Source organism: Miscanthus floridulus, chromosome 11 (assembly GCF_019320115.1).
Source record: "Miscanthus floridulus cultivar M001 chromosome 11, ASM1932011v1, whole genome shotgun sequence".
Lineage (NCBI taxonomy): Eukaryota > Viridiplantae > Streptophyta > Magnoliopsida > Poales > Poaceae > Miscanthus > Miscanthus floridulus.
The window spans coordinates 83138351-83163419 of NC_089590.1; the positions used below are offsets into that span (position 1 = coordinate 83138351).

The following is a 25069-nucleotide window of genomic DNA, read 5'->3' on the forward strand; positions in this document are numbered from 1 at the left end:
TTTAGATACAAAAAAATTTATAAAATGGCTACTGTAGCGTTTTCGTTGTTATTTGACAAATAGTGTCCAATTATAGTCTAATTAGGCTTAAAAGATTCGTCTCGTGGATTTCGTCTAAACTGTGTAATTAGTTTTATTTTTTATTTATATTTAATGCTTCATGCATGCGTCCAAAGATTCGATGTAACGGGGAATGTGAAAAATTTTGCAAAATTTTTTGCAAACTAAACTGCACCCTAGTCGCCGCCTTGCAAGTCTCACTGGGCTCAAGTAGAAAATGGAAGGGAAGCTGTAGACCCGTGGCAAATGTGAACCTATTGGGGGATGTGAAGCTCTGCTCTGAACACTGAAGACACAATACTGACATCAGTAATATAGATTACTCTAATAAGGACATTAGTTGTGGATTATTGTAGGCGATCAGTCATCAGTCCACTATACAAGGACAAACGAGAAAAACACCAGTGCAAAGGTGCGCTGCATGCTGTGGGGTTGAAGTTCTTTTAAACTTTCTAGCTAAGCTAGGGGGTGTGATTATATGTAATCATAGTAGCCTAGGGCACAGGGCGATGTCTCTCAGTTTTCCTTCCAGCCTTGACAAAAATGATGACATAAACCAAACATTGGACGACCAAGGCACCAAACAAACCACAATGGGAGAAACTGGCGAGGGCTACTAATAAAGGACCAAGCTACGGCCGTTCGTGGTCGATTTGCTCATGCTACTGGAACTGGAAGGTCCACCCATCGAACTCTTTGGCTTTCTTTCGCCATTTCGCAATCATTTTTTTTATAACAACCATTTCGCATTTGAAACTGTTCATTAAAAAACTATGGGCTCCCTAGCTCCATGATTGGAGCAACAACTAAAGAGGAAAGCGAGGACGGCGACCGCTGTAAGGGAACATGGCAGCAGCAGTCTCCTAGCCCAGTAGCTCACTCACGCACAGGGGCCATATAGCTACCTTGGTGAAAATGAAATGCTGCTGGGATGCATGGCAGGGTGATCGAGTGCATATATTATTGCTAACCAATCTCTCCTGTGTCCTGTGGCATGGCCTGTTCAGTTTTTGGATGATTTCGGATGATTTTGGATGATTCAATAGTATTCTAAGCTGAAACGAGGTGAGAAGTGATCAGCCGAACGGGCATGCATCACATATTCTTACTCATGGCGGTCAACAAGTCCTCGTCATCGTCACAGGACTAGTCGAGAATGCAATGAGCAATAACAATGATGGCTTTTTTATTAAAAAAAAGAGAAACCCCAAAAAACAGCGTCCTGAGAGTCCTAAAGTCGGCAGGGCAGCGATGGACATGACACTCGGATTTCAACGCCGACCGGCATTGCACCAACCGCGACGTTTACACCTGGTACCGGCCGGCGAGTAAGTGACTCACATTCTCGATCGATTAGTTGAAGGATCACTCTCAAAAGGAATTTACTTGTAGTTTCAATACGAGCAGATATTCGGGTGAGTATTGGAGCAGTCGGGCCCGTGCTGTAGCCACCAAATATGGCATTTCTTCGAGCCAAATATCGCAGGCCCAGCAGGGCTACATAACTCTGGATTGATTATAGGTGTAGTGCAGAAGCAGGGTACACATTCAGATGGCTGTTACGGACGCTATCGCCACTGCTGTCCAGTGCGTTACATTAGTAGCCCCTCAATTCCAAGTTTTGAAGTCAAAACGACCTAGGAGTACAATTTAAAATGGGGAGATCGCTACGTTGTGGCGTCATTTTTTTTGAACCCTGAGGAGAAATCAGAGTTTCAGTACAAAGGCTGGAGCTACGACTGAAGACGAAGCTGAGCCTGGCCTGGTTGTCCAGACGTAAGGGGTGATCTCCGGACGCCGTGGATGCCACCGGCCAAACCTCCGGATATTGCAGGTGGCCAGCTCGGCCCACCTGACTTGTGTCATTCTTTCCCTGAACAAAGTGCATACGATACCTCAGTCCTGACGATTTCATTTGGTAGCTTACTTAATTACGGCCTTGTTTAAATTCAAGGGGTAAAGTTTTAGGTTACAGAATCCGTCAATAACGGCGAGACAAATTTATTAAGTCTAATTAATCCATCATTAGCACATGTGTGACTGTAGCACCACATTGTCAAATCATGGACTAATTAGGCTTAAAAGTTTCATCTCGCAAATTAGTCACAAACTATGCAATTGTTATTTTCTTAGTCTATATTTAATACTCCATGCATATATCCAAACATTTGATGATACAGAAAGTAAACTTTAGGGGCGGAACTAAACAAGACCTCACAAATTGCTCCTGACAGCCCAGAGCTGCATGAAACTTCAAGCAGCCCCTCTGTCTGACCATTGTAGCCAACAACCCAACAACATGCAAGTCCGATAGTAGAATCAGAAAAAAAAACCCCTCAAAATAAGAGGGGCGAAGAACATCCCAGAAGCGCACCACCAGAAACACTTCAAGATCAGTGATATAGCTGGACATTTTCTAACAGTGGCCACAGCACACGTCTCAGTTGGAACATCGGAAGGACAACAGCCAAATTGTGGTTACACACCGAGAGGTATCATGTGCCACAAGTGTTCAGCATAGCACATGCTTTTATTCAAAACGAAAAGCATGGTACAAACACTATTACATCAAGCGCCACGGCTTCCGTGGACCATACACCCACCATGCCCCGGTGCTAGCGCACCGGGTTCTACCAAATACATAAGATTGAACCAGTGTCATTTTACCAGCTGTGAGCACACCATCCGAAGATGCTTGGGGGGATTCATTATTGCAGGGCTCCCTAGCTGTCTATATCTACAATCATCAGAGGAGGTTCACAGCCCCGAGCTTCCTCTTCGGTAGGAGCCTACACAACAAAAACAGTGAGGCCCCAGATTAGAGATAATATTCATATATGGTTATTGGTGCATCTCAACTACCGTTTCAGAATGTTCTTTTTATAACAGGGAGCCACTTCAGAACGTTAGCTAAAAAAACTAACTCTTGATACTGTAGGCATATATTGAGTTGAGGGCCAAGTGTTTTGGGACAGATTTAAGCATGGTAGCAATGGCAAGGCCTGAAATGCAGCCCAAGGATACACAATAAAGCGAACATAAAATGCTTCCTTGATGAAAGCGAATCAACTTACCCCGGATCAACTTACCCCAGGTGAAGCAGCAAAGGATTAGCTTTCATCATCGTCAGTTTGAGTAGCATCTTTCATTGATTTCTTCACTGGACGTGGGAATTTTCCTTTGAACAACATTAACTATTTAGATTAACAAGTAACAGACAATGACAACAGCAGAGCAAGAAGAGCGAGATGTCAAACAATCAAATTCTAGAATAAGAAATATCATGTCTGTCTCAGCGCAGAACCAAAGGTCCTGACTCCTGATAGCTAGCCAAACTGAAAGAAAAGGAAGGTTTTGTTTTATCCAGCTTAAGTAATCAGGATAAGCTTAGAAGTCTACACTCTACAAACCAAAACAATATAGTTTTCTCTTTTTTTTTTTCAAATCAAAATATGTATATATATTTGAGTGTTTGACAGACAACCAGATACAAGACTTCATACTTGTTAGATATAGCCAAAAAACTGTCAATTGCTGACAAACAAAACCATCAGTGAACTATAACCCAATCCCAGGTCTTATATGCAACATGAACTCACCACCCAAACTCTGCATGCAACATGGACTAACCACCAAGACAAATCCAATACAATGAAACATGGTTTCAACTCACCACACATACTACTGAAATTGTGACCTTCCTTACCAAAAATATTTCTGCCGCTGGACACTTCGGAGCCTAAGGAGACCAAAAACTCTGACCTCCTGTACATTTGTGAAAAATTGACCAGACACAAAAACAATCAACTAAACATCTAGATCTCGTTTATCAACTGTCCACCATCAAGCTATAAGCCAACCATTTTTTCTTCAATCCTCATTTAAACGCAGCAACCAGCAAACGTCAAAAATTCTCCAAACTAAGAGATATTTAAAGTCCACATCTTGCCTTGTTACCAGTAACATGACAAATCAAATACGAAGATGAATGTTTATGCTAGCAGTTTAGCGCAGCATGGCCGGAATTTTTACTGAATCAACAAGTGCCGAAAGGAATAGTATGCGCCTTATTTACAATGCTTTCAATTCCCGAAACGATTCTGCTTCAATAGCACATCTAACGAAATACTTTAATGCATAATTGGATGCAAAAGCTTTGCTTCACAGAAATTTGTGACGAACTGGGGACATACATAAATTAACTCTGTACGGAAAGCATAGCCAACTACAGAACCATGGTATCATGTATACTGATAGCAAAGAAGTTTTCAACTTAACAGGGGTAGGAGAGGGAATAATTGTAGGATGACACATAAGAAAGGGAATAACATGCAAAAAGAACATGCCAACATGGTCAGTGATAACTAGCTGTTGCTTCTGCCTTGCTATATCTCAGAAACTAGGCCATTGACAACACAAAAAACAATGGCTTTGCAATCTATCAGAACTAAATGGCATTACCAAATACCTTAAGGAATGACATATATTCTGAGTGAAATAGATACATAACCAATCTCCATGCAAATTTCATCAGGATTGATATGACAAGCGGCATGGTTATTAAAAAAATGCAATTCTATCGTCTGATCTTACAACTTTACAATCTTGTTGATCATGTTGATTTTACGATTCTATTTGGTACGATCTATGATTTTGCGATTCCATTAGCTGTGATCCTATGATTTACAATCCTACCATTTGAGTTCCAATGCCATTTAGGATCGCTATTTTGACAACCTTATATGCCAACTACCTACATGGACAATTCATCAGAGCATTCACATGTTTACAAAATAATATATTAAAATTCTAAGAACCTGCTATGGAGCACATAACCCACCATAGTTACAGGAGTCAAAGGCACATTGCTTTGCAGTACAGGCATTGTTTGGACTCGCGTTAAGTCATCAACAAACACAGGTTTCACCATCAGGTGAAGTTAAGCCAGAAAACATACTCCTTTACATCAGCATACATTCCGAAACATTTCAACTTCATTCGTGCAGACAATGTACCAATAAATTCTAGACTTATTATATCCCCATATCTACATGGTAAAAACTCATAGTTTGGAAAACAAGAAACAAGATATGCTTTGAAGGAAAGACTGTGAACAACCCTATTGAAATTGTATGCTATGCTTGTTCTCTTATGCGATACTGGGCAGGTCTATATGCGAAGGGAGATAAGGAGAGGCTGGTGGAAGGCGTGAACGTCATGCTCAAGATTGCCATTAAGCTCATCAGCAAGACAAAGGCGCCTGGTGACACAATGATGCAGATTTAGGATGCGGATCGTCGGGAGGATGATGAGCAAGACCCTAGTAACTAAACTGGAAAGAAAGACGTGTCAGGCTGGGGCGCATTAACCCATTTTGCTTCTTTTGGCGTAGTCTGGTCTGTTTGTTCTGTAAAGTCTGGCTGATTGAATTGTCAATTTTTTTTTTCTGTTTTAACTTTAGCGTAGGTTTGTTCCCTTATTCCTGTTAGTCAGGCTGAATCAGCTTGGCCGAGTAGGAAGAAAACAAGAAGGGCAAGCAGGGTGGTCTGTCTGTATCTTTTGCTTCCTGAACATCTCTAATGATGCTGCATTTCCGTTACTTGTTAAGGGAAATGGGGAATGCCTGAAATAAAATGGTAACAAAACCAAAACGAACCAATTATACGTCCACGTGGACCTGAAGTAATGTTTCTAACTTATGCATCAATCCAATGTAAACACCGCATTTAGCTAGCCATGTAAAGATAAAAGCACAAAGAATTTCAGGCACAGATTCCAAACTTCCCGCACAAGAGTACCGAGTTACCTATGATTCGGTGACAAATCAAAAATATGCAACCCTAACACATCATCATTTCGCAACCCCAATGAAATGCTAGCTTAATCCACCTCACCTCCCACAAAGTACGCCGAGGATGGCCACCCCCGCACGGTAGTGAAGCTCAACGCCTCCTCCTCCGTCATCGCCGCGTCGCCCCTCGCGGTGTACAAAGCCGCGCCGAGGAGGTTCGCCACCCCGAGCGGCCGCGGCAACGGCGGCACCCAGTAGGATGCCCCCGGCACGAAGGGGAGCCATTCAGGCGCCGCCCGGCGCACGAGCACCCCATGGATGGCGTCCTCCAGGCGCCGCGACCCCATCTGCGCCTGAGCCGTGGCGGAGTCGCCCGCGCCTCCCCCTCCGGATGAAGAGGTAGGGGACTCCTCGGAGAGATCGATCTCGACGAAGTCCACCTTGTCCGACAGCGCACGGGAGGGGCAGAAGCGGAGGGCGGATGGCGCCGTCGAGGGGCGGGACAGCGTAAGGGCTCGCGCCGCGAGCAGACGAGCCATGGATGCCGGACGGTCGAAGGATTTCGATGGGCGCTTATGGAAGGGTCGAGAGGGGCCGCGAGAGGGGGAGTCGAAGGCCAAGCACAGGCTAAAAGGGTCAAATTAAAAAAAAAAAAAAGGAAAAACACCAGGACTTCAGCAGTTGCAGTTCACCCCCTGCTTTTTCTTCTGCCTTGCAAGTTGCACCGCGTTCGCTCTCCCTGTCTCCCTCTCGCGTGCGGCAGCCAGGCGAACCGCCGGCGTCCTAGTTAGGTGCCCAGTCCTTCGTCGGTCCCTTCGGCAGGCCATCGTCGCGTCCTTCGTCGGGGACTGCACACGCACCCACCACCAGGTACGCGGATCCTTACTCTTACATTCCTGCTGTGCGAAACCGAGAACCCGAACCCTAACTTGAGCTATTTGGCTAATTGTATCCGGATCTGATCAAATTACAAGCCTATGCATGTGCACTAGCTTCGATTTTTTGCAAAAATTATTGGGTTGTACAATCATGTCCCTTACTGGGTCCGCCCCTGATCGAGGCCAGTAGCATCTTTTGTTCCTTTTAAAAGTCTTCTCTAATCTGTGCTGCCTCCTGATGGTGATGATATTACTGCTGTTGTTGCTGGTGATGATAATCCAGATGGCCGCGCCGAACGGTCCTGCTGCTTCTCCGATGGTGTACCCTGTCTACCTTACCGGAGCATTCCCCCAGCAACCCGGGGATGATCAGGCTCAAGGTCCGGGGATATATGCCATACAACAGAACCAATTAGGGGCGGCGATGGGAATGGGGTGCTTTGCTCCAACCACACTCATTCCCCTCACTTACAAGATCCCAACGTAAGTTATTACCTTTAGGTACTGAACAATCTGCTACATCTGCCTATTTTATACCATAATTGAATAGGTGAGATCTGCTTGCATGCCATTGCAGTAATCATCATAAGTCACTTGATGCAAGTGATATACGCAGTCATAGAATTGTGCTGTTGAAAACCTTGGGCACATTTGGGTGGCTGTACGGAACTAGTGTGATGAGGGGTTCATAGTAGATATGTTGTGATCCAGGTGCTTTTTACCTCGGGCCTTGGTACAAATTTTCTGTGTAAAAGCATGCTCAGCAGCAGCAGTATACAGTATAATCTTACTTTAAGAATGACGATATCCTTAGATCTTCATTTGAATTATACAACAACAACAATAACAACATAGCCTTTCAGTCTCAAGCAAGTTGGGGTAGGCTAGAGTTGAAACCCACCGAGAGTCCCAAGTCACGGTTCAGGCACTTAAATAGCTTCTTTCCAAGCACCCCTATTCAAACACAGATATCTAGGTATATCCCAAGCTTTCAAATATCTTTTTATTGCCTTCCCCTATGTTAATTTCGGTCTTCCTCTACCTCTCCTCATATTATTAGCTTGACTTAGGACTCCACAATGCACTGGTGCCTCTGGAGGTCTCCTTTGGACATGGCCAAACCACCTCAACCGATGTTGGACAAGCTTTTCTTTAATTGTTGCTACCTTTAGGCGATCACGTATATCATCGTTTCGAACTCAGTCCATTCTTATGTGACCACAAATCCATCGCAACATACGTATTTCTGCAACACCCAGTTGTTGAACACGTCGAATCTTTGTAGGCCAACATTCTGCTTCATGCAACATAGCCGGTCTAATCGCCGTTCTATAAAACTTGTTTTTTAGCTTTTGTGGTACCCTCTTGTCACAGAGAATGCCAGAAGCTTGTCGCCACTTGATCCACCCTGCTTTGATTCTATGGCTAACGTCCGCATCAATATCTTTATCCCTATATAGCATCGACCCCAGATATCAAAAGGTATCCTTCTTAGGCACTACTTGACCTTCCAAACTCACATCTCCCTCCTACTGTGCAGCTCCGCCAAAGTCGTATCTCATGTATTCAGTTTAGTTCTGCTCAATCTAAAACTTTTAGACTCAAGGGTCTGCCGCCATAACTCTAGTTTCCTATTTACTCCCGCCTGACTTTCGTCCACTAACACTACATCATCAGCGAACAACATACACCAAGGGATATCCCCTTGTATGTTCCTGGTAACCTCATCCGTTACTAAGGCAAAGAGATACGGGCTTAAGGCTGACCCTTGATCAAGTCTAATTTTAATCGGAAAGTAATCTGTGTTACCATCGTTCTTTCGAACACTAGTCACAACATTGTTGTACATGTCCTTGATGAGGGTCACGTACTTTGATGGGACTTTATGTTTGTCCAAACCCACCACATAACATTTCTTGGTATCTTGTCATAAGCCTTCTTCAAGTCAATGAAAACCATATGAAGGTCAATGAAAACCATATGTAGGTCCTTCTTCTGCTGTCTAAACCTCTCCATAACTTGTCTTATTAAGAAGATTGCTTCTGTGGTTGACCTTTCGGGCATGAAACCAAATTGTTTTGTTGATATCTGCGTCGTTCCTCGCAGGCGCTGCTTGATGACTCTCCTACAACTTCATAGCGTGGCTCATCAACTTAATTCCCCGATAATTAGTGCAACTTTGGATATCTCCCTTGTTCTTATAGATTAATACCAATATGCTTCTTCTCTAATCCCCAGGCAGTTCGATCGAAAGATATTGTTGAACATCTTGTTTAGCCATACTATAGCCCCGAGACATCTCCACACCTTGATTGGGATACCATCAGGGCTCATCGCTTTGTCCCCTTTCATCCTTGTCAAGGCTTCGCTGACCTCCGATTCTTGAATCCTCCGCACAAAACGTTTGTTAGTGTCATCAAACGAGTCGTCCAGCTGAACGGTGGTGTTCTCGTTCTCATCATTGAACGGGCGTACCCAATGCAGAGAGCTCCCGCTCTGTGCAGGGTCTGGGGAAGGGTGTCAGTGGCAAGCCTTACCCTCGCCTGTGCAATGCGAGGAGACCGCGACTCGAACCCGGTACCTTCCGGTCACAGGCGGTAAGACTCTACCTCTTGCATCAGGCCCGCCCTTCGTTCTTACCATTGAACAATTTATCAAAATACTCTTGCCATCTATGTTTGATCTCATCCTTCTTCACCAAGAGCTGCTCCCTCTCATCCTTTATGCACTTGATTTGGTTGAAGTCCCTTGTCTTCCTATCGCGAGCCATAACCATCCTATAAATGTCCTTCTCTCCTTCATTCGTACTCAAACGTTGGTAAAGGTCCCCATAGGTCCATCCCTTTGCCTCACTCACCGCTCTTTTTTTAGTCTTCTTTGACACCTTGTACTTCTCTATGTTGTCTGCACACCTGTCATGATACAAGCGCTTATAGCACTCCTTCTTTTCCTTAATAGCCTTTTGCACATCTTCATTCCACCACCAAGTGTCTTTCGAGTCGCATCCACTCCCTTTGGTCACTCCAAGCACCTCTGAAGCAACCTTCCGAACGCATGTTGTCATCTTCTTCCACATGTTGTTTGTATCGCCTTCATCCTTTCAAGGGCCCTCTTCAATGACCTTTTCCTTAAAGACATTTGATGTCTCCTCTTCTAATTTCCACTACTTCGTTCTAGCAACCCTAGCTTGTTTGTTCCCACGAGCTTGCGGAAGTCAGCCACCACCAGCTTGTGTTGAGCGACCACATATTCTTCAGGTGTCACCTTACAGTCTACGCATGTTCGTTTATCCCTCCTTGTAAGGACAAAGTCGATTTGACTAGAGTACTGACCGCTACTAAAGGTCACTAAATGGGACTGTCTCTTATGAAAGAAAGTGTTAGCTATCATCAGATCAAAAGCTATGGCGAAGTCTAAGACTTCCTCTCCCTTCTGGTTCCTACTACCATATCCGAAACCCTCATGAACCGCCTTGAAACCTGCACTTGATGTACCTACATGGCCATTAAGATCACCTCCTATAAAGAGCTTCTCGCTACTCGGGACAGCTCTAACCAAGCGATCTAAGTCTTTCCAGAAAAGCCGCTTAGCACTGTCATCATAACCTACTTGGGGGCATACGCACTAATTACGTTTAAGACCATATCACTAATGACAAGTTTAACTAAGATAATCCTATCCCCTTGCCTTCTCAACTCCACCACACCATCCTTGAGGCTCTTATCAATCAAAACTCCTACTCTATTTTTATTTAAAGTTTTCCCTGTGTACCAGAGCTTGAAGTCGGTATTGTCCACCTCCTTCGCCTTCTGCCCTTTCCATTTAGTCTCTTGGACGCATAAGATATTTACACGCCTCCTAACCGCTGTATCCACTAACTCTCTTAACTTACCCGCAAGGGACCCTACATTCCAGCTACCTAAACGGATCCTAGTTGGCTCGACTAGCTTCCTTACCCTTCGCACCCGCCAAGGTAGGTGTGAAGACCCTTGCTCATTTTGCACCACACCCGGGCGCTGATGTGGCGCGCCACTAAGGATGCGACGACCCGATACTTGCTCACTTGACACCGTGTCCAGATCGCGACACGGCGCGTTAGGATCTGTTATGAGCTAGCGGCAATCTCAGGTATCTAAAAACACAGGGAATCAACTTTCACTATTGTAGCTGTTTCCATGAATTATTTGACATGCACTTCTACTCATGAAGGAACGTTCATTACTGATTAACTCAGCAACTCGATATTTGGAAGGAAAAAAAACTAGCTATCTCTCTTATTTATCTAGGGATGTTGTAACTTGTAGAACAGGAGCAAGGCAGAACAGAACATATAATGATGTTTACTTCAGTCCTGAAATAATAATACAATTTCCATCATTATGACAGCAGGGACTTTTGCTATAACTGACTAGTTAGTAATGACTAATTTGATTGAGAATACCACAACACAAACATCTTTAATTTTTACTTGAATGTTGCCCAAGTGCTGTTTTTGTTGCTGCCATGCTGGAAGATAGAATGGAGCTACAGCTAACATGTAAAACTTGGTTACAAATTTTGATCAATTTAAAAAAGAAACAACTTTTGTTGCAAGAATGATGAAGCCAAATGTAGTTTGCTACTATGGGCTATGGCATTCCGTTTTATTCTGGTTTGGTCATTGGGGAGTGGGGATACTTGGGACCAGTTCAAAGCATTATGAAGTTTTGAACTGTCCAATTGCTTGGCTATATCTGCTCTTTTGTGCTTGAAGGGAAAGCGTCGGTGGTCCTGCTGGTGAAGAGAATGTACAGGATGCTAGGCAGCAAAATGGACATCAAAGACAAGTTGTTGTGAGGAGGTTTCACTTTGCTTTTCAGCTTGACTTGGCCCTGATCATCAAATTAGCCGCAGTGGTGTTTCTCTTTAGCCAGGAAGGCTCGAAACAAAGGCTGTTTCTTCTCATACTGTTTGCCTCATTGATTTACTTGTGAGTACTTTGCTCAAATCATCTCCAATATACTTAATGCTATTTCACAGTTTACTCTTCATTACTTGTATAGCCTATATATGGTGCTGCTAGATAACCTCGTGGTTCTGTATCCTGCAGATATCAAACCGGAGCTATTACACCTTTTGTAAGATGGCTTCAGCGGGCGGGAGGTGCAGCTGCTCATCCACCACAGGCCCCTGCTCGGGTTGAGAACCGTGCTCCTCTGCCTGCCCAGAATGATGGCAACGAGCAGCCCAATGGTAGCTTCCATATACTGCTCTTTGTATTGTTTGTGCTCTATGCATGATTGTTCATCATATTGCTACACCAATTTCACTTTTTAGTATATTTTAGTCTCACCATAATATTGTAACTTTCCTTTTCACTACCATCTGCTCTTCAATGGGAGGTTCATATAAACAGCAGTAGCCCTTGCATGAAATAAAATTGTAAATGGCCACGATTAGCACCAACGAATGAGACATGTTATAGCTGTCTAATGTCTCATGTTGATTCCTGTTTTGATGGAATGGTGTTTCATGCTTTAACAGTAAAGTTGTTTGTTGCTTTTGATTTGACTACAAGTACCAATAACGATTCATATTTCTCTTTTTCTAAGGAAGTGTTAATGCACAGTTTGCTAGTATCTAATGACTAAGCGCTTCTGCTGTTGTGGAAAATCTTGCAGGGCCTGCAAACCCTGACCAAGCTGCTGAGAACCATGAACAAGATGCTGCAGCTGGTAACGAGAATCCGCAAGAGGCAGAGGTAGAAGGAAATCAGCGCAATTGGCTTGGAGGTGTCTTGAAAGAGGTCCAGCTGGTTGTTGTAGGGTTTGTTGCATCGCTTCTTCCTGGTTTTCAGCACAATGACTAGGCCTCATCTCGTCACTGTGGAATAAGCTATCAGCAGTGATATAGTTATGGTGATATAGGGGAAATAATTATATGAAGCAGCTGAAAGATTTCTGTTTATGCAAATGAATGCATATTTGCTGTTAATGTTGTTTTGTTTCATGTTCAAAGACTTATTGAACAAATCCTGTGACTGAATGCATACTTGCAGCTCACATGTAAAGAGTAGCCTGACACATCATCAAGTGAACAAGTATTATTTTCGTTGCAGAAATGTGGGATGCTTGCACCTGAATATAGTATCAGTCCCTTCTGCAAAATGTCTGAAATGAAGGATGTGAAAGTTTTTTCAAGGCTGAAACCTTGATTTATAATGTGTGACAGTAGAGCAAAAAATTTATGTCAGATTGAAATACAATAATTATTATTTTTCTCGGTTGATTTTGTTCATCTTGGTCAGTTGCTCCCTCCGATGAATCAACTCAATAAGTGTGCAAACATTCAGCACAAAGACTGTCTGTTTCTTTTGTTCGAAGGATAGTGATACGCTCTTTAGTATTACATCATAATTTGAAAAAAAAAATTATATGCTCTATGCTCGTTTTTCATCTCACTTCCTGAGTTCCTTGGGAATGTTCACAATCTTTTGACATGCATGATCTCAGCCATTCTCTTGTCAGAAGTGTGCCATTCTTTTTTGCAGAACTTCAGTTGCAGATAGCATATTCCTTGGTAAGGCTGCACGAGGTCTCTATCTTGCTTACAGCTTGAAGCACGTAGCCGCCCAGCAACCAGTAAAGCACCCAGCAGAGTATCTTCTTATTTACAAGTGTCCATGCTGTGCTGGAAACTGACAGTCATCGATCAACGAACTTGTTAAATAAACCATTTTGAGCAATTTGGGGTTCTACACGAATGAAAAGTACAATGAGTCCTTGAACACTATACCTGCAAATTTAAGCATGCACAGTCTTCCATTTCCCAAGTCCTAGAAACAGCAGCGAATGATGATGATAAGCATAAGCCTAATGGTGATACTTCTGTCCTTTTATTATAGTCCATGCCCTGCAAATTAATGCAATAGCTAACGAGTGACCGGTCACAGTTGAAAGCAAGTATTTAAATGGTAGTGTTACATTGTGCCTATCTCATACCATAGGCCATACAGGATACAGCCATACAGGGGTATGCTCCACAGAAACTGTGTTCAGTGCAGAAATGGCATCAGATAGGCTAATTGCTTACCTGTAGAGCTGCTCCATTAGAACTATCAGAGCAACTTGATGGTTCAAAACTAGTGAGGACAGCCTAATTGTTGTATCTGCACGCTCTAGCACTTGTGCCCCGAGACCATATGGTCCACCAATACAAAATGTGAGCCTTGATGATCCCTATAAGATATGAAACATTATTGACTCCTTATAGACATTTTGTCATTCCTAGTTTTTTTTCAGGAGTTCAAACTTCAAATAGAAAAATTGAGATCACAGAAGTTACGATCGCAAAAATCAATGATTAAAGTATAGCTCAGCTATGATGGACCAAGTTCCAGAGCATACTGTGTTGCCAGCATCCCCAATCAGATCAGCTATCTGCTCGGATATGACATCCTTCACATTTTCATCCAACACAACCACCTGCCATACATGGGAACATCAGGAGACAAAAGCGACTGATAAATCATTATGCAACGAGAAAGGACAGAAAATAATAACAGAGCACATATGAGCAAGATCAAGAGGGAACTGATTAACTGAAACATACAAAATCATCAAACTTGAGTTGCTGCATCATAGCCGTGTCTTCTGCTTCAACTTGCACCTTTACATCACTGAAGAAAGCATCAGAAAACAGTACCGAAGGAGGAAGAACCTCTGGTATTTACGATACCTGTTCTGACTTCTCTTTTTAAGTTTTGTGAAAATTATGAGTCACAAGCTAGTCTAACAATATAAGGAAAATAGTACCATACAGGCATACACAAAAACAAAGTATGCTAATATGTTGTATGCTGATGCCGCCCACATTGATATGCACACTACAGTGAATCGCCTCTATTTATGTATTGACTATCGTCTTCAAAGTTAGAGAATCAATAACGAAGTATACCTTGTAAGTTTTGGGTTGGACCTGATAAGTGTGTCCTCGAAGTCGCAATATATACCGAGCTTCTCCTTGTATTCTTCAACAAGGAGTTGTGTCCCCCGAGACCACTTCTTTCCAACCGTTAACAAACGCATGGGCATTGCTTTCTGCAAACATGGAAATACAGACATCAGAATCACAAATTTGATAGAGAAAAACATCTGGCCATTGTAAAGGCTACACGGGCTATTAGGGCTGAAGCACAAACTCTTCACTCCACAAGAGACAAGACATCTTTTTTGCAAGCTTTTGCCTCGCGTCCATAAAATGCAGAGTATTTTTTTAGGAGAAATGAACCAAATGAATCGATGTGGTCAGTCAGCTAGAAAAGGTCAATGCGTGCACTCCTTACCACAGATTGTCCCGAGTATTTGGATCTCCTGCCTGCATGAAGGAAAAGTAAGAATTATCAATGTTAGAGATAGGAATCCTCGGCTTGTTAGGAGGATATTCAAGAACTGAACAGTGGAAAAGACAAAGGTAACTAAGAAAATACCAAGAGCTAAGAATTCATAAGCATAAAAAAGAAAGAGTCTGTCTACCCAACAACCATGTGTTTTATGCAGTTTCCACATATGAATTTTTTTACACCATAGAATTAAGATCCAACAACATTCATCTTCCTTCTACCTCTAGCCTCCTTCTACCTCAGCCTTCTTCTATCTCCAGACAATTATAAATCACAAGATCACAGATCCACATATCACAAAAAACAATTTTTTTTTCTATGCAAAGACAAGAGGACAAATCACGTCCAGATCTGATCGGAGCCATATGACGCGACTGGAACGCGCGTATACGAAGCGCTTGAGGCGGGCATGCATCCTTCCTTCTCAACACACGACTTCAAGACGTTACTGGCTCGTGCGCCCATGTGACGATAAGAGGCCATCATGCAGCCGGGCATGTAGCTATACGTGACTGCTTCTTGAGACGACATCGGAAAGGCGACCATAGATGTTTTTTTTACCACAGGTGTTGCACAAAGAAAATCCATGTGTTTTTTTTATGCTAAAACACATGTGTGTTGTATAGCATTTCTGAAAAAAAATGGAGGCATACTGAGGGGTGTTTGGTTTTTCCTCCTAAACTTTAGTCGCTGTCCCATCGGATGTTTGAACATATATATAAAGTATTAAATATAGACTAATTACGAAACTAATTGCACAGCTTGTAACTAATTTACGAGACAAATCTTTTAAGCCTAATTAGATTATGATTTGACAATGTGGTGCTACAGTAAACATATGCTAATGATGGATTAATTAGACTTAATAAATTCATCTCGTGGAGTTCTGACGGATTCTGTAATTTATTTTTTTATTAGTATCCAACACCCCATATAACACTTCCACGTGACACGTTCTAAATTTTAGTCATCAACACCCCTTGAGGCCTGAGGGGGAGTGGTTCGATGGCTATGGCTTACCAAGAGAAGGGGCGGACGCGCCTCGATTCTTGTTGAAGGATCGCTCGGGCCCGCGCCCGCATCTGCACCGCCACAGCAAGACTGCCATCGCCGAGACGGACGGGAGGGGGGCTGGAAGAGTGACTGGAGGTCGTGGGGCGCATCCGCTGGCGTCTCTGACCCGTCAGCGAGGAAGAAGAGCGGCCTACTATCCGCAAAGGCGCGTGTCTGCTCGAGACTCGAGAGGCGTCTTTCCTACGCTACTACACAGCCAACGAAATCTCCTGCAACCTCGTCCAATTCCAGCACTACCCTGACACGCTGTACGCCTGAAACCTCGCCTGGACTCTCTGGAGGCTGCGTCAATGCTTCCTCCAAATTCGTCTACAGAAGTCGATTTTCTATCTATGGTCCAAACGTGTCGTATTAATTTGGTTCATCAGTGGTGTATCAGAATCCAAAACATCATCTTTGTATATACAACTGATATGGCAATTGGAGCCGGCCCAGAGGTCCACGCGGTACTGGGAACAGGACCGCGTGAACAGTATCCGGTAGATTTGATTAGATGTATTTGGTTTGTTATGAAAGGAGTAAGATACATTGATTGGGTTAGTATATTACTTAGTTGGGTTAGTATATTACTTAGGGGTAAGTAAGTTGTCCCTAGAAAAAAGACCATCATGTATCAATTAGAGCTCAGCGAGAAGAAACCTTAAGATATCGAGGGTCTCTCTGCTAATCCATCTATCTATAGTCTTTTCATAACAACACTAATGAGTGCTACATGCATTATGGACTGTCGTCGTCCACAAACTACGCGACAACATTCATCAGGTTAAGGGCCTATTTGGTACAGCTTATAAGCTGCTTATGGCCAAAATAAGCTAAAATCAACAGCCAAATGTCTCGCTTTTCAGCAACTTATTCTGGCCACGCTTATTCCCACAGCTCACATTTGTACTAAAAAAACAGAAGCTGGATCGGACCAGCTTATTTTGACCACCGCTTTTACTCTATTTGTGCAGCTTATCTAGAAAGCGCTTTCCAGATAAGTTGTACTGGATCTAAGTCTGTAGAGAAACAGCTACAGAACCCAGATTGACTCCTGAATTTTACATGTAAAAACCCTGAATACAATATTGTACAGACGACCACATCAGTGCCACCCTTGTGCTTGTGGTCTCAACTTAAAAGCATATGCCGGTACACACATGCTGCCATTCTATCATCGTCTAAGGAAGACGAAGAGCGAGCCTCTGGATCCTTTTCCCAGCCTGATCTTCTCGTCGACATAAGTGATCTCCAGCTTGACTTCACTCTCGCCACCGTATTGAAACCCCAAGGAGCCTACCTTCAGTTCTGGGGCTTCAAATATGACCTGAATCCATTTACTGTCAAGCACATTCAGCTTACCTGCATGCCCAACATAGAAAGAACATAACAAAAAACAGATTACATAATTGCTAGATGCGCCAAAACCTGAGACATAAAACGGCTTGATAGAAAACATTTGGTTTACCTTTCAATGATACTGCACCCTCTAGGCCAAAGACGGAGAATAACACCTTGTTCCTGACTATGTCAGGTGCTTCCACCACCTGAATCATCTCATCAGTTTTGAATATCAGGCGGCCGAGAGGCGTCCGGTAAATCCCTCCTGGCGAGGTTGGCACCGAGCAGTATACAACCTCCCATTCTGGTCAATTGGACGAATAATGCAAATCAATTTAATCAGGATGGCACGAACCATGGAGAGCAAACAACAAACGTTGTAGTAGCAGCATCCATCAGATGTTAAATGCAACACATGTATGGCTTGTTAACTTGCCCACTCATTTGCGGCAACCGGCGACCTTGGCATATGATCGATTGCAAGATGTTTCTTTTACAGTGTGTTAATTGTCTGACAGTGCCACAAGTGACAAGACCACACAGAAATGGGATTGATTGGGCATACCAAGCATTTTTTTTTTTTACCTCCAAATATAAGCGGGGACTTGACGGGTTCGTCTATGCAGTACTTCCCCAGCTCCAGCGCGACATCAGCCACTTCCTGGTGCCCATCTTTAGCCAGCAACACTCCTCGGTCAGTTCCCTTCACCTGTCGGTCGGTAGTACCAAGCTGAGACTTCGCGTTTAACATTCAAACATCATCGCAGACATGTATGTAACTATACGAATCTGAGACTCTGAAGAAACCAAGTTTCTCGCAACAAATGAACTAAAGCAAAGCAGAAGCCATGAATCTGGGAATGGGCCAGGAAGCAAAGCAAGAGGCTACTGGCGTCGGTGTTACCTTGGAGAGGATGGAGTCGACGAGCTCCGGTGGCGCCCGGACACCGGGGGCCGCGGCCAGGGAGCACCGGACGGACGGGAGCCGCCGGCGGAGCGGTCGGCGGAGAGGAGCTAGTGGTGGAGTGGCGTCGGAGAAACGGAGGGCGGGGGAGGCGGCCGCAGCGGAAGCGGACATTTTCATCGTCTGCTCTTCGTGTGCGGTGGTTGTTGGTGGACCTCGTCCCTCACCTATTTCTAATTTTCTTTTTTTTCAACAAAAAAAAATTCCTGGGCGAGGGTTTTCCTGCCTCCTTTCAGTTCTTTTTCTTTTTTTTTTTATTTTGCAAAAACAAGATACTTCTGCCCACTGAATAGCATAAGTTTTTTGTTCTCTCTCGAAACATGAAGCGCTACAATGGTACTCAATGATGTCCACTTATCATATGTTTGTTTATCACTTATCCCAGCCAACTATAGAATAGCTAATAACTGAACGACCCGCAATCTTATCTTAAGTTGAAAGTTGAAACAACAAGTGGTCAGTCTTGGAGCTCTTCATTTAAGAGTTTCATGGCGTTATTTCTAGGACTGCCACGTCATATATAATGAAATAAAACATGAATAAAACTCTCTTAATGGAAAGATTTATTATATGGTTTCATAGACATTTAATTTGACTTAATTGATAATTTAGTCAACATAAAACTCATTTTTTCTACCTTTTTAAAAACGTTGTCACATCGTCAATAGAGCTTATGTAGCAGCTTATTAAATTCAAATAAAACTCTCAATGAGGCTGGTCTCAGTCTCAGGAGCTCTCCGCAACAAAGGACCGGTACATACAACGACGGATCTAGATTTTTACCTCTGGGTATGCGCAGCAAAAAAAAAAAATTCTTATACAATTCGATAAACCAAAAAAATTTCTTATGCAATTTTTTTACATTAAAAATTTCTACCCATCTCTATAACTGGCGGACCCCAGGATATGCGGTGGCCCACCCTGCATACCCTGTAGGTCCGTCCTTGGGTACATATATGATTCCTATATATGAAAAATTTCTTATGTATATCCCTTTAACTGCGATTTGGCAGTTGGAACCGAGTAACCGACAGCTTGAGAGGAAAAATATAAGACCATGATCTCAGATTTTCCATTTAATGCCCATTCCTTGTCAAAATAAGCTTTGATGTACATGGTAAAACGCCACAGCTAAAAATGTGGAGAGGAAAAACTATGAAAGTAACACGAGGCTAAAGGAGTAGCAATGGCCTCTCGTGGTAAATCCGAAGCCACTGTGTTGCTGCAACGAAAGCCTTCTCCTCACCAATTGCTATTCTGTTAATTAATCTCCTATTCTGTTGCTATCCAATGTACAAGGATTTCTATAACAAAATATTTCCTGTGTATCCCTGTAGCCTCTAGCACCCCCTCCCCCCAGAAGCTCAAATAAGTGTATAATTCGCAAACAAGGTCAAGAGATTATTTATGGATTCAGGGTAGAACTTCCTCGCAAACAGGTAGCACGGTCTCTTTGCTCCATTCCATAGGCAGGGCTTCTCTGTAACCACTTTCTGCAGGGCAACAGCAAAACATATAAGCATACTTGTGATTTTTTTTTGTCCATCACTGGGAGAGGAACAGGGGAAGGAGGGAGGTACCTTGCTATCACTAGTGACATGGTGGTTCATGTCAATTGACTGCAGCACAGATCAAAAGGGTTTAAGGTTAGATAAGGATGCTGTGGGCAAATAACCACCTGGAAAATAGACATAAGATGAGCTGGGGAACACATACTGTCATATTCTTCAGAAGATCAAAAGTGACATCCTTTGCCCTGTAAGCTTTCGGATGCCACTTCCCTTCAGACCAGTCAACATGGGTTACAGACCAATTAGCAATTCCATCTGGGTCCATCATCTGGTTGGTACAAATATGCAAATTTGCAACGTCAACAGGGCTGCGGCAGCATTATACAGATGACAAATTAATTTCAGCAACTGAAAGGTCATTGTGTACTGACATGGAATACTGTTGGCAAATAATGTTCATCAGCATAGCAGTTGCGACCATCTTCCATCCCAGGCTGCAAGGAGAACAAATAAGAACATTGATATAGACACATGTTATGTAGCATTGAAATACATGATCGCGAAGTCCAATGTGGTAAAACAAAGAAAAAAAGGGTGAACTAAATCCATCAACGTTAATTTGTAAATTAGTTTAAAAAGAACAAAATGAATACAGGCTAATACAAGGCCACATCTATCTTTTAGATCAAAATATTGTCAGTGCAGATTGGTTGCGGTATACTCTGTCCATTCCAAATATAGGTGTGGTTTGACTTGGGACAATTTCAAAAGATTGAAATGTTCTTTTTTTTTGGCGCTGCAATAGGACAAACATACATTTGGCTCCGATCCTATACTGCATAAAGAAAGCATAGTAAATAAAAGACAAAATCTCACCCTGCAATGAAGCTTGAACTTAGTATAATAAAGACTATCTGCAATAATCATCAACGCATGTTGACGTTTGACTGAGAACCACTGAAATAGTTAAAGTCAAAACAAACGCTTCCATCAAAATGACCGCAGATTAACTAAATAAATAAAGCAAAGATGATTGCAAGATTACCTGTGAACCCTTCCTAAAATCAGTCTCTGTAACCTCAGGTAACATATTCTGTGAATATCTAAAATTTCCATGTGGCCCAGGATCATAAAAGCTGATAAAAAAACAAAATATGATGTAAGCTGAAGGAATAATAGCCCAACTCAAAACCCAGCTGGGAAATCAACGAGATCATCCAATGTAAAAGTAGAACCAAGAGCTATTAGGTAGACTCCAATTATAGATTTATAGTTAGATATGAATTTGAGATAAAGAAACAAATTACCAGTCAATAAAACTGAGATTTGCCCCCATCAGGTAGTCATATACATAATCAAAATTGTGCAAAGGTACACAGCTGCAAACACACAAAAGAATATTAAAGACCTGAAAGAACAAATGCGAAATAAAATGGGATGAAAGCAAAACCATGATATGTACCTATCAGATAGCAAAACAAAATGCTGATTGTCAATGTCTTGTAGAGCATTTGCCAGCAACCTCCTCTCAGCATCAACCATAGAAATTTTACCCCAAGTTACCTGCAATGGGAACAAGATCATTCAGGTTATCACTTGTTTAGCTTCTGATGAGTTCTTACAAGTATCAATCTATGAAGCATAGGAAAGAACTTTGCCAAAAACATAGTGCTGAAATTAATCTTTTTTTTTCACATAGCTAACTCTTCATGTGTAGAATAAAAAGAGACCAACCTAGGAGGAACTAGCTAACACTGTTAATACTCCCTCCGTTCCAAATTATAAGTCGCTTTGACTTTTTTGGTACATCAATTTTGCTATGCATCTAGATAAATAATATGTCTAGATACATAGCAAAATGGATGAACTAAAAAAGTCAAAGCGACTTATAATTTAGAACGGAGGGAGTAAGAAATACTGAAATAGGCACACAAATTCAAGTCAAAGAGGACTTGAACTTGGGTAGTGGCCAGTGGGTGTGTACACCACCTCCCACCAACTGAGCTCAGTTCCTTCTTCATGTGGAACTAGGGTCATTACCTTTTCACTGTGTATCTCTCGACCAACAAATATGGGACTGACATGTTCTGGCTTCTCCCTTGAGGCATGAATATATATTGTATACCTTCCCTCATGGCCCTACAGAAATAACAGGAGGTCAAGGAGAAACAGACTTTTAAATATAGACGATGACACGATGGATTATGATATTCCTTCAAAGATTAATGGGCCTTGGCAATACCCATATTGTACCTTTAAACAAAATGCTCAACAGAATTTTTTGAAACAAAACATAAGATCGGTCTTGCTTGTTATCTTGAATGCCTGTTAAATTCTAAAATTTACATCCTTCCTATAGAAGTATCAAATTTGATTTTTCTTTTCTCGAACACGCAGGAGAGCTGCGCATCATTGTATTAAGATAGGAGAAAAAAATATGAGATGCAAAGCTGATTGTGCGCAGAGAAAAAAAAGAGCAAAACGAATCAACCTACAGACACAGCCAGCAGCAGAGCAGTACAGAGACACATGCCACAAGCAAATGAGTAACAACCACACACACACACACAAGCATGTCAAGGCCTAGTTGTACTGAAAGAAAACTGTTATACTACAAGATTAATGTTTGAATCTCGGAGGTAGTTCTACTGAAAGCCTAGTTGTATAGCATAGACCAATATCAATTATGAAAGACAATAGCGCATTCACTTTGCAAGAGCTATGATTAAAATGCATGAATCTACCAACAGAGCAAACAGGGGATGTTTACCTCAAAGAACTTTTCCCACAATCTTTCAAATGGCAATGTCCCCGGAGTCAAGAACATGAAAGCTATTTTCGAATTCTTGGACCGAACAGGAGGTGTTGTTAGGATCTGTCTGAAAACAACACGCGAGGCCCTCTCTTCATCAGTCAATTCCCTGGCAGGCTCCGCAGGAAGCCTTCCAGGAAGCCAGTCTCTCACAGGAGAAGTGTAATGCGGGGGAGAATACAGATAAGCCCAGGCTAGTGCGATGAAGATAAAAGCTGCAACGGCAAGTATCCACGCTCGCCTTTTTGGAGCTGCTCTCGGGCGAGGAAGTGGAACGGCCTTCATGTCCTTGACGCCTAACTGCCAAACTTGATGCAGCATCATATATTTAAGCTCCACAACTCTCATTACTCTCGGACTCCACCAGTATCAGTGAAATATGGTCGGCAGAAAATTTCCTCTCGCTTCTACAAGCCCGTCTGCAATAGTATAACAGTTTGGTTGATCACATGAACACCCGGTGATTTTTACAGAGGAATCGATGTTAATGGGGGAAATATCAGTCAGTATGCACTAGTTAAATCAAATCAGATCCGATTACTCGAATACGAATGCTAGTTTACATTAGGGTTTGGGTGGGTGCTCGGTTCCGCGCATCATTAAGGGACGAGGAGGGTAGGCATACCTGGTGGGTACTTGTCGCCGGCGAAGACCTGGCGAAGGGCCTGGGCAGGCGGCGCGCGCGCCAAGTCGTCGCTGGCAGAAAGAAAAGGCCACGCGAGAGCGCGTGCGCGCTGGGGAGAATAACAGAGGGAATCAGGAATCAAGTCGTGCCAAGGACGAATGCACAGATTGATTTATACGTGCCTGGGGTTCTGGGAAGGGGACGCGGCCGGCGAGGCGGCTGTGACCCGCGACCGCGATGAGGAAAACGGAAAGGAGAGAGAGACGAGGAAAGGGAGATTTTTTTTTTTTTAACACTTTTTTAAACTAATTTTAAATCTAACACCGTTTTTTTTTCTTCAAAACTAATACATTTGACTGCGTCTATTGCCATGGCGCAGCGAAACGCCTATGCCGCGTCATGCATGGTGACACGGCAGGAGGCTGACGTGGCTCGGCAGGAGGCTGACGTGGCGACGACCGGGACTGCTGACCGGTGACGTGGTAGGGTCTGCCGCTCCACTGATCTTGGCGCGGCACTGACGTGCTATGGAGCATGGCACGACAAGACCAGATAAATATCGCGAGCGAGCCCGCACGCACGCCCGCCCGCCGCCGCGCCGCGCCCCACCGCCAGCACCCGCACGTGCCCGGGCAGCCGCCCGCACGCGCCCGCCCACTCCCGTCGCGCCACGAACGCCGGCGCGTCACGGTCGCCCGCTCATATCAAGGTACTTCCCTCTCGATTTCATGTTATTATGATTGTTATCGATTTAGGATAGTTAGTGATTTATGATAGTTAGGTTAGTTAGGTTAGTGATTTAGGATAGTTAGGGTTTTATGATTGTTTTGATTTAGGATAGTTAGCGATTTAGGATAGTTTGAATTAGTGATTTAGGATAGTTAGGTTAGTGAATTTGTTTGTGATTTAGGTATGTAGTTTTTAGGTTTGAGGTTGTGTGTTGTAGTATAGTTAAGGTTTGGTTATGTAGTTAGGGTTTAGGTTATTGTTAGTTAGGATTTTGGGTTTAGGGATTGATTAGGTATTTATTATTTAGTTTATAGTTAGTTATTTAGTTAAGGATTTTGGGTATAGATGCTAGTTTTTAAGTGTCTGTACTTAGTAGTGCATGATACGTCGATTTGGATGATTTGACGAAGTTTCATCAAATGCTTATTTTTCTAGTGAAGTTGTTTAATATGTCTGTTAATGTTACTTTGGATATATACATGTGCTTTCATATTGTGTTCGTATTGCATAACAAGTAGTTTAAATTTTACAATGCTATATAATGTTAATTTGAATATTGTTAATTTGAATACTCTAACCCTTTGTTTATCAATTTGTAATAGGATGGCTCCTCCCACGCAACACCCGGTGCATCCCATTCTTGATATGGAGTACGACGACCAGCACCGAGCACACATCTTGAGTGACATCGATGCAGAGGTGGCCTTGCCTCCTTTGAGGCCCTACACGCACACCAGGGCGCACCAGTGGGACGAGCGTTACGCGCCGTATATACGGCGTGCCGGCTTCGTCGAGCTTGTCTGTGTTGTCAACTACGGTCTTTCGCCCCTTGACCTAGTACTACTTACTGCAGCTATAGACAGGTGCGAGTGTCTTCTTTGTACGTAAACATTCTTATAACAAATTTGAGTCAACTAACAGTCGT

The 25069-nt window shown here is 43.0% G+C and overlaps 5 protein-coding genes across 10 annotated transcripts; 1 reads left to right on the forward strand and 4 right to left on the reverse strand.

Moving 5' to 3' along the window:
- Positions 1 to 2532: 2532 nt before the first annotated feature.
- Positions 2533 to 6537, reverse strand: LOC136491398 (uncharacterized). Of its 3 annotated transcripts, none has more exons than XM_066487676.1 (3): positions 5955 to 6537; positions 3150 to 3238; positions 2533 to 2849 (listed from the first exon to the last, which is right to left on the reverse strand). In XM_066487676.1, exons 1-2 carry the CDS (start codon positions 6388 to 6390, stop codon positions 3171 to 3173), a joined length of 504 nt encoding a protein of 167 aa, XP_066343773.1. In that variant the 5' UTR covers positions 6391 to 6537; the 3' UTR covers positions 2533 to 2849; positions 3150 to 3170. The 3 variants fall into 3 exon arrangements, with proteins under 3 accessions (XP_066343773.1, XP_066343772.1, XP_066343774.1); XM_066487675.1 differs by having other exon boundaries at positions 3135 to 3238; XM_066487677.1 differs by lacking the exon at positions 3150 to 3238.
- A 25-nt stretch (positions 6538 to 6562) lies between these two features.
- On the forward strand, positions 6563 to 12875 carry LOC136491395 (uncharacterized). The gene is made up of 5 exons (XM_066487671.1): positions 6563 to 6721; positions 7013 to 7212; positions 11483 to 11698; positions 11819 to 11961; positions 12390 to 12875. Exons 2-5 carry the CDS (start codon positions 7013 to 7015, stop codon positions 12575 to 12577), a joined length of 747 nt encoding a protein of 248 aa, XP_066343768.1. The 5' UTR covers positions 6563 to 6721; the 3' UTR covers positions 12578 to 12875.
- A 180-nt stretch (positions 12876 to 13055) lies between these two features.
- Positions 13056 to 16540, reverse strand: LOC136491396 (putative RNA methyltransferase At5g10620). Of its 3 annotated transcripts, none has more exons than XM_066487674.1 (8): positions 16148 to 16540; positions 15053 to 15084; positions 14665 to 14807; positions 14320 to 14386; positions 14115 to 14192; positions 13801 to 13946; positions 13504 to 13620; positions 13056 to 13405 (listed from the first exon to the last, which is right to left on the reverse strand). In XM_066487674.1, the coding sequence occupies exons 1-7, from the start codon at positions 16215 to 16217 to the stop codon at positions 13581 to 13583; spliced, it is 576 nt and encodes a 191-aa protein (XP_066343771.1). In that variant the 5' UTR covers positions 16218 to 16540; the 3' UTR covers positions 13056 to 13405; positions 13504 to 13580. The 3 variants fall into 3 exon arrangements, with proteins under 3 accessions (XP_066343771.1, XP_066343770.1, XP_066343769.1); XM_066487673.1 differs by having other exon boundaries at positions 13056 to 13398; positions 16130 to 16540; XM_066487672.1 differs by having other exon boundaries at positions 16130 to 16540.
- Positions 16541 to 17182: 642 nt separating this feature from the next.
- Positions 17183 to 18618, reverse strand: LOC136491399 (probable plastid-lipid-associated protein 8, chloroplastic). The gene is made up of 4 exons (XM_066487678.1): positions 18408 to 18618; positions 18089 to 18212; positions 17631 to 17807; positions 17183 to 17524 (listed from the first exon to the last, which is right to left on the reverse strand). The coding sequence occupies exons 1-4, from the start codon at positions 18585 to 18587 to the stop codon at positions 17337 to 17339; spliced, it is 669 nt and encodes a 222-aa protein (XP_066343775.1). The 5' UTR covers positions 18588 to 18618; the 3' UTR covers positions 17183 to 17336.
- Positions 18619 to 19517: 899 nt separating this feature from the next.
- LOC136491394 (glycosyltransferase BC10-like) lies at positions 19518 to 23661 on the reverse strand. Of its 2 annotated transcripts, XM_066487670.1 has the most exons (12): positions 23598 to 23661; positions 23416 to 23524; positions 22749 to 23209; positions 22019 to 22117; positions 21441 to 21541; positions 21286 to 21357; positions 21024 to 21114; positions 20855 to 20935; positions 20410 to 20472; positions 20184 to 20306; positions 20048 to 20086; positions 19518 to 19960 (listed from the first exon to the last, which is right to left on the reverse strand). In XM_066487670.1, exons 3-12 carry the CDS (start codon positions 23136 to 23138, stop codon positions 19832 to 19834), a joined length of 1188 nt encoding a protein of 395 aa, XP_066343767.1. In that variant the 5' UTR covers positions 23139 to 23209; positions 23416 to 23524; positions 23598 to 23661; the 3' UTR covers positions 19518 to 19831. The 2 variants fall into 2 exon arrangements, with proteins under 2 accessions (XP_066343767.1, XP_066343766.1); XM_066487669.1 differs by lacking the exon at positions 23598 to 23661 and having other exon boundaries at positions 23416 to 23585.
- Positions 23662 to 25069: the final 1408 nt, after the last annotated feature.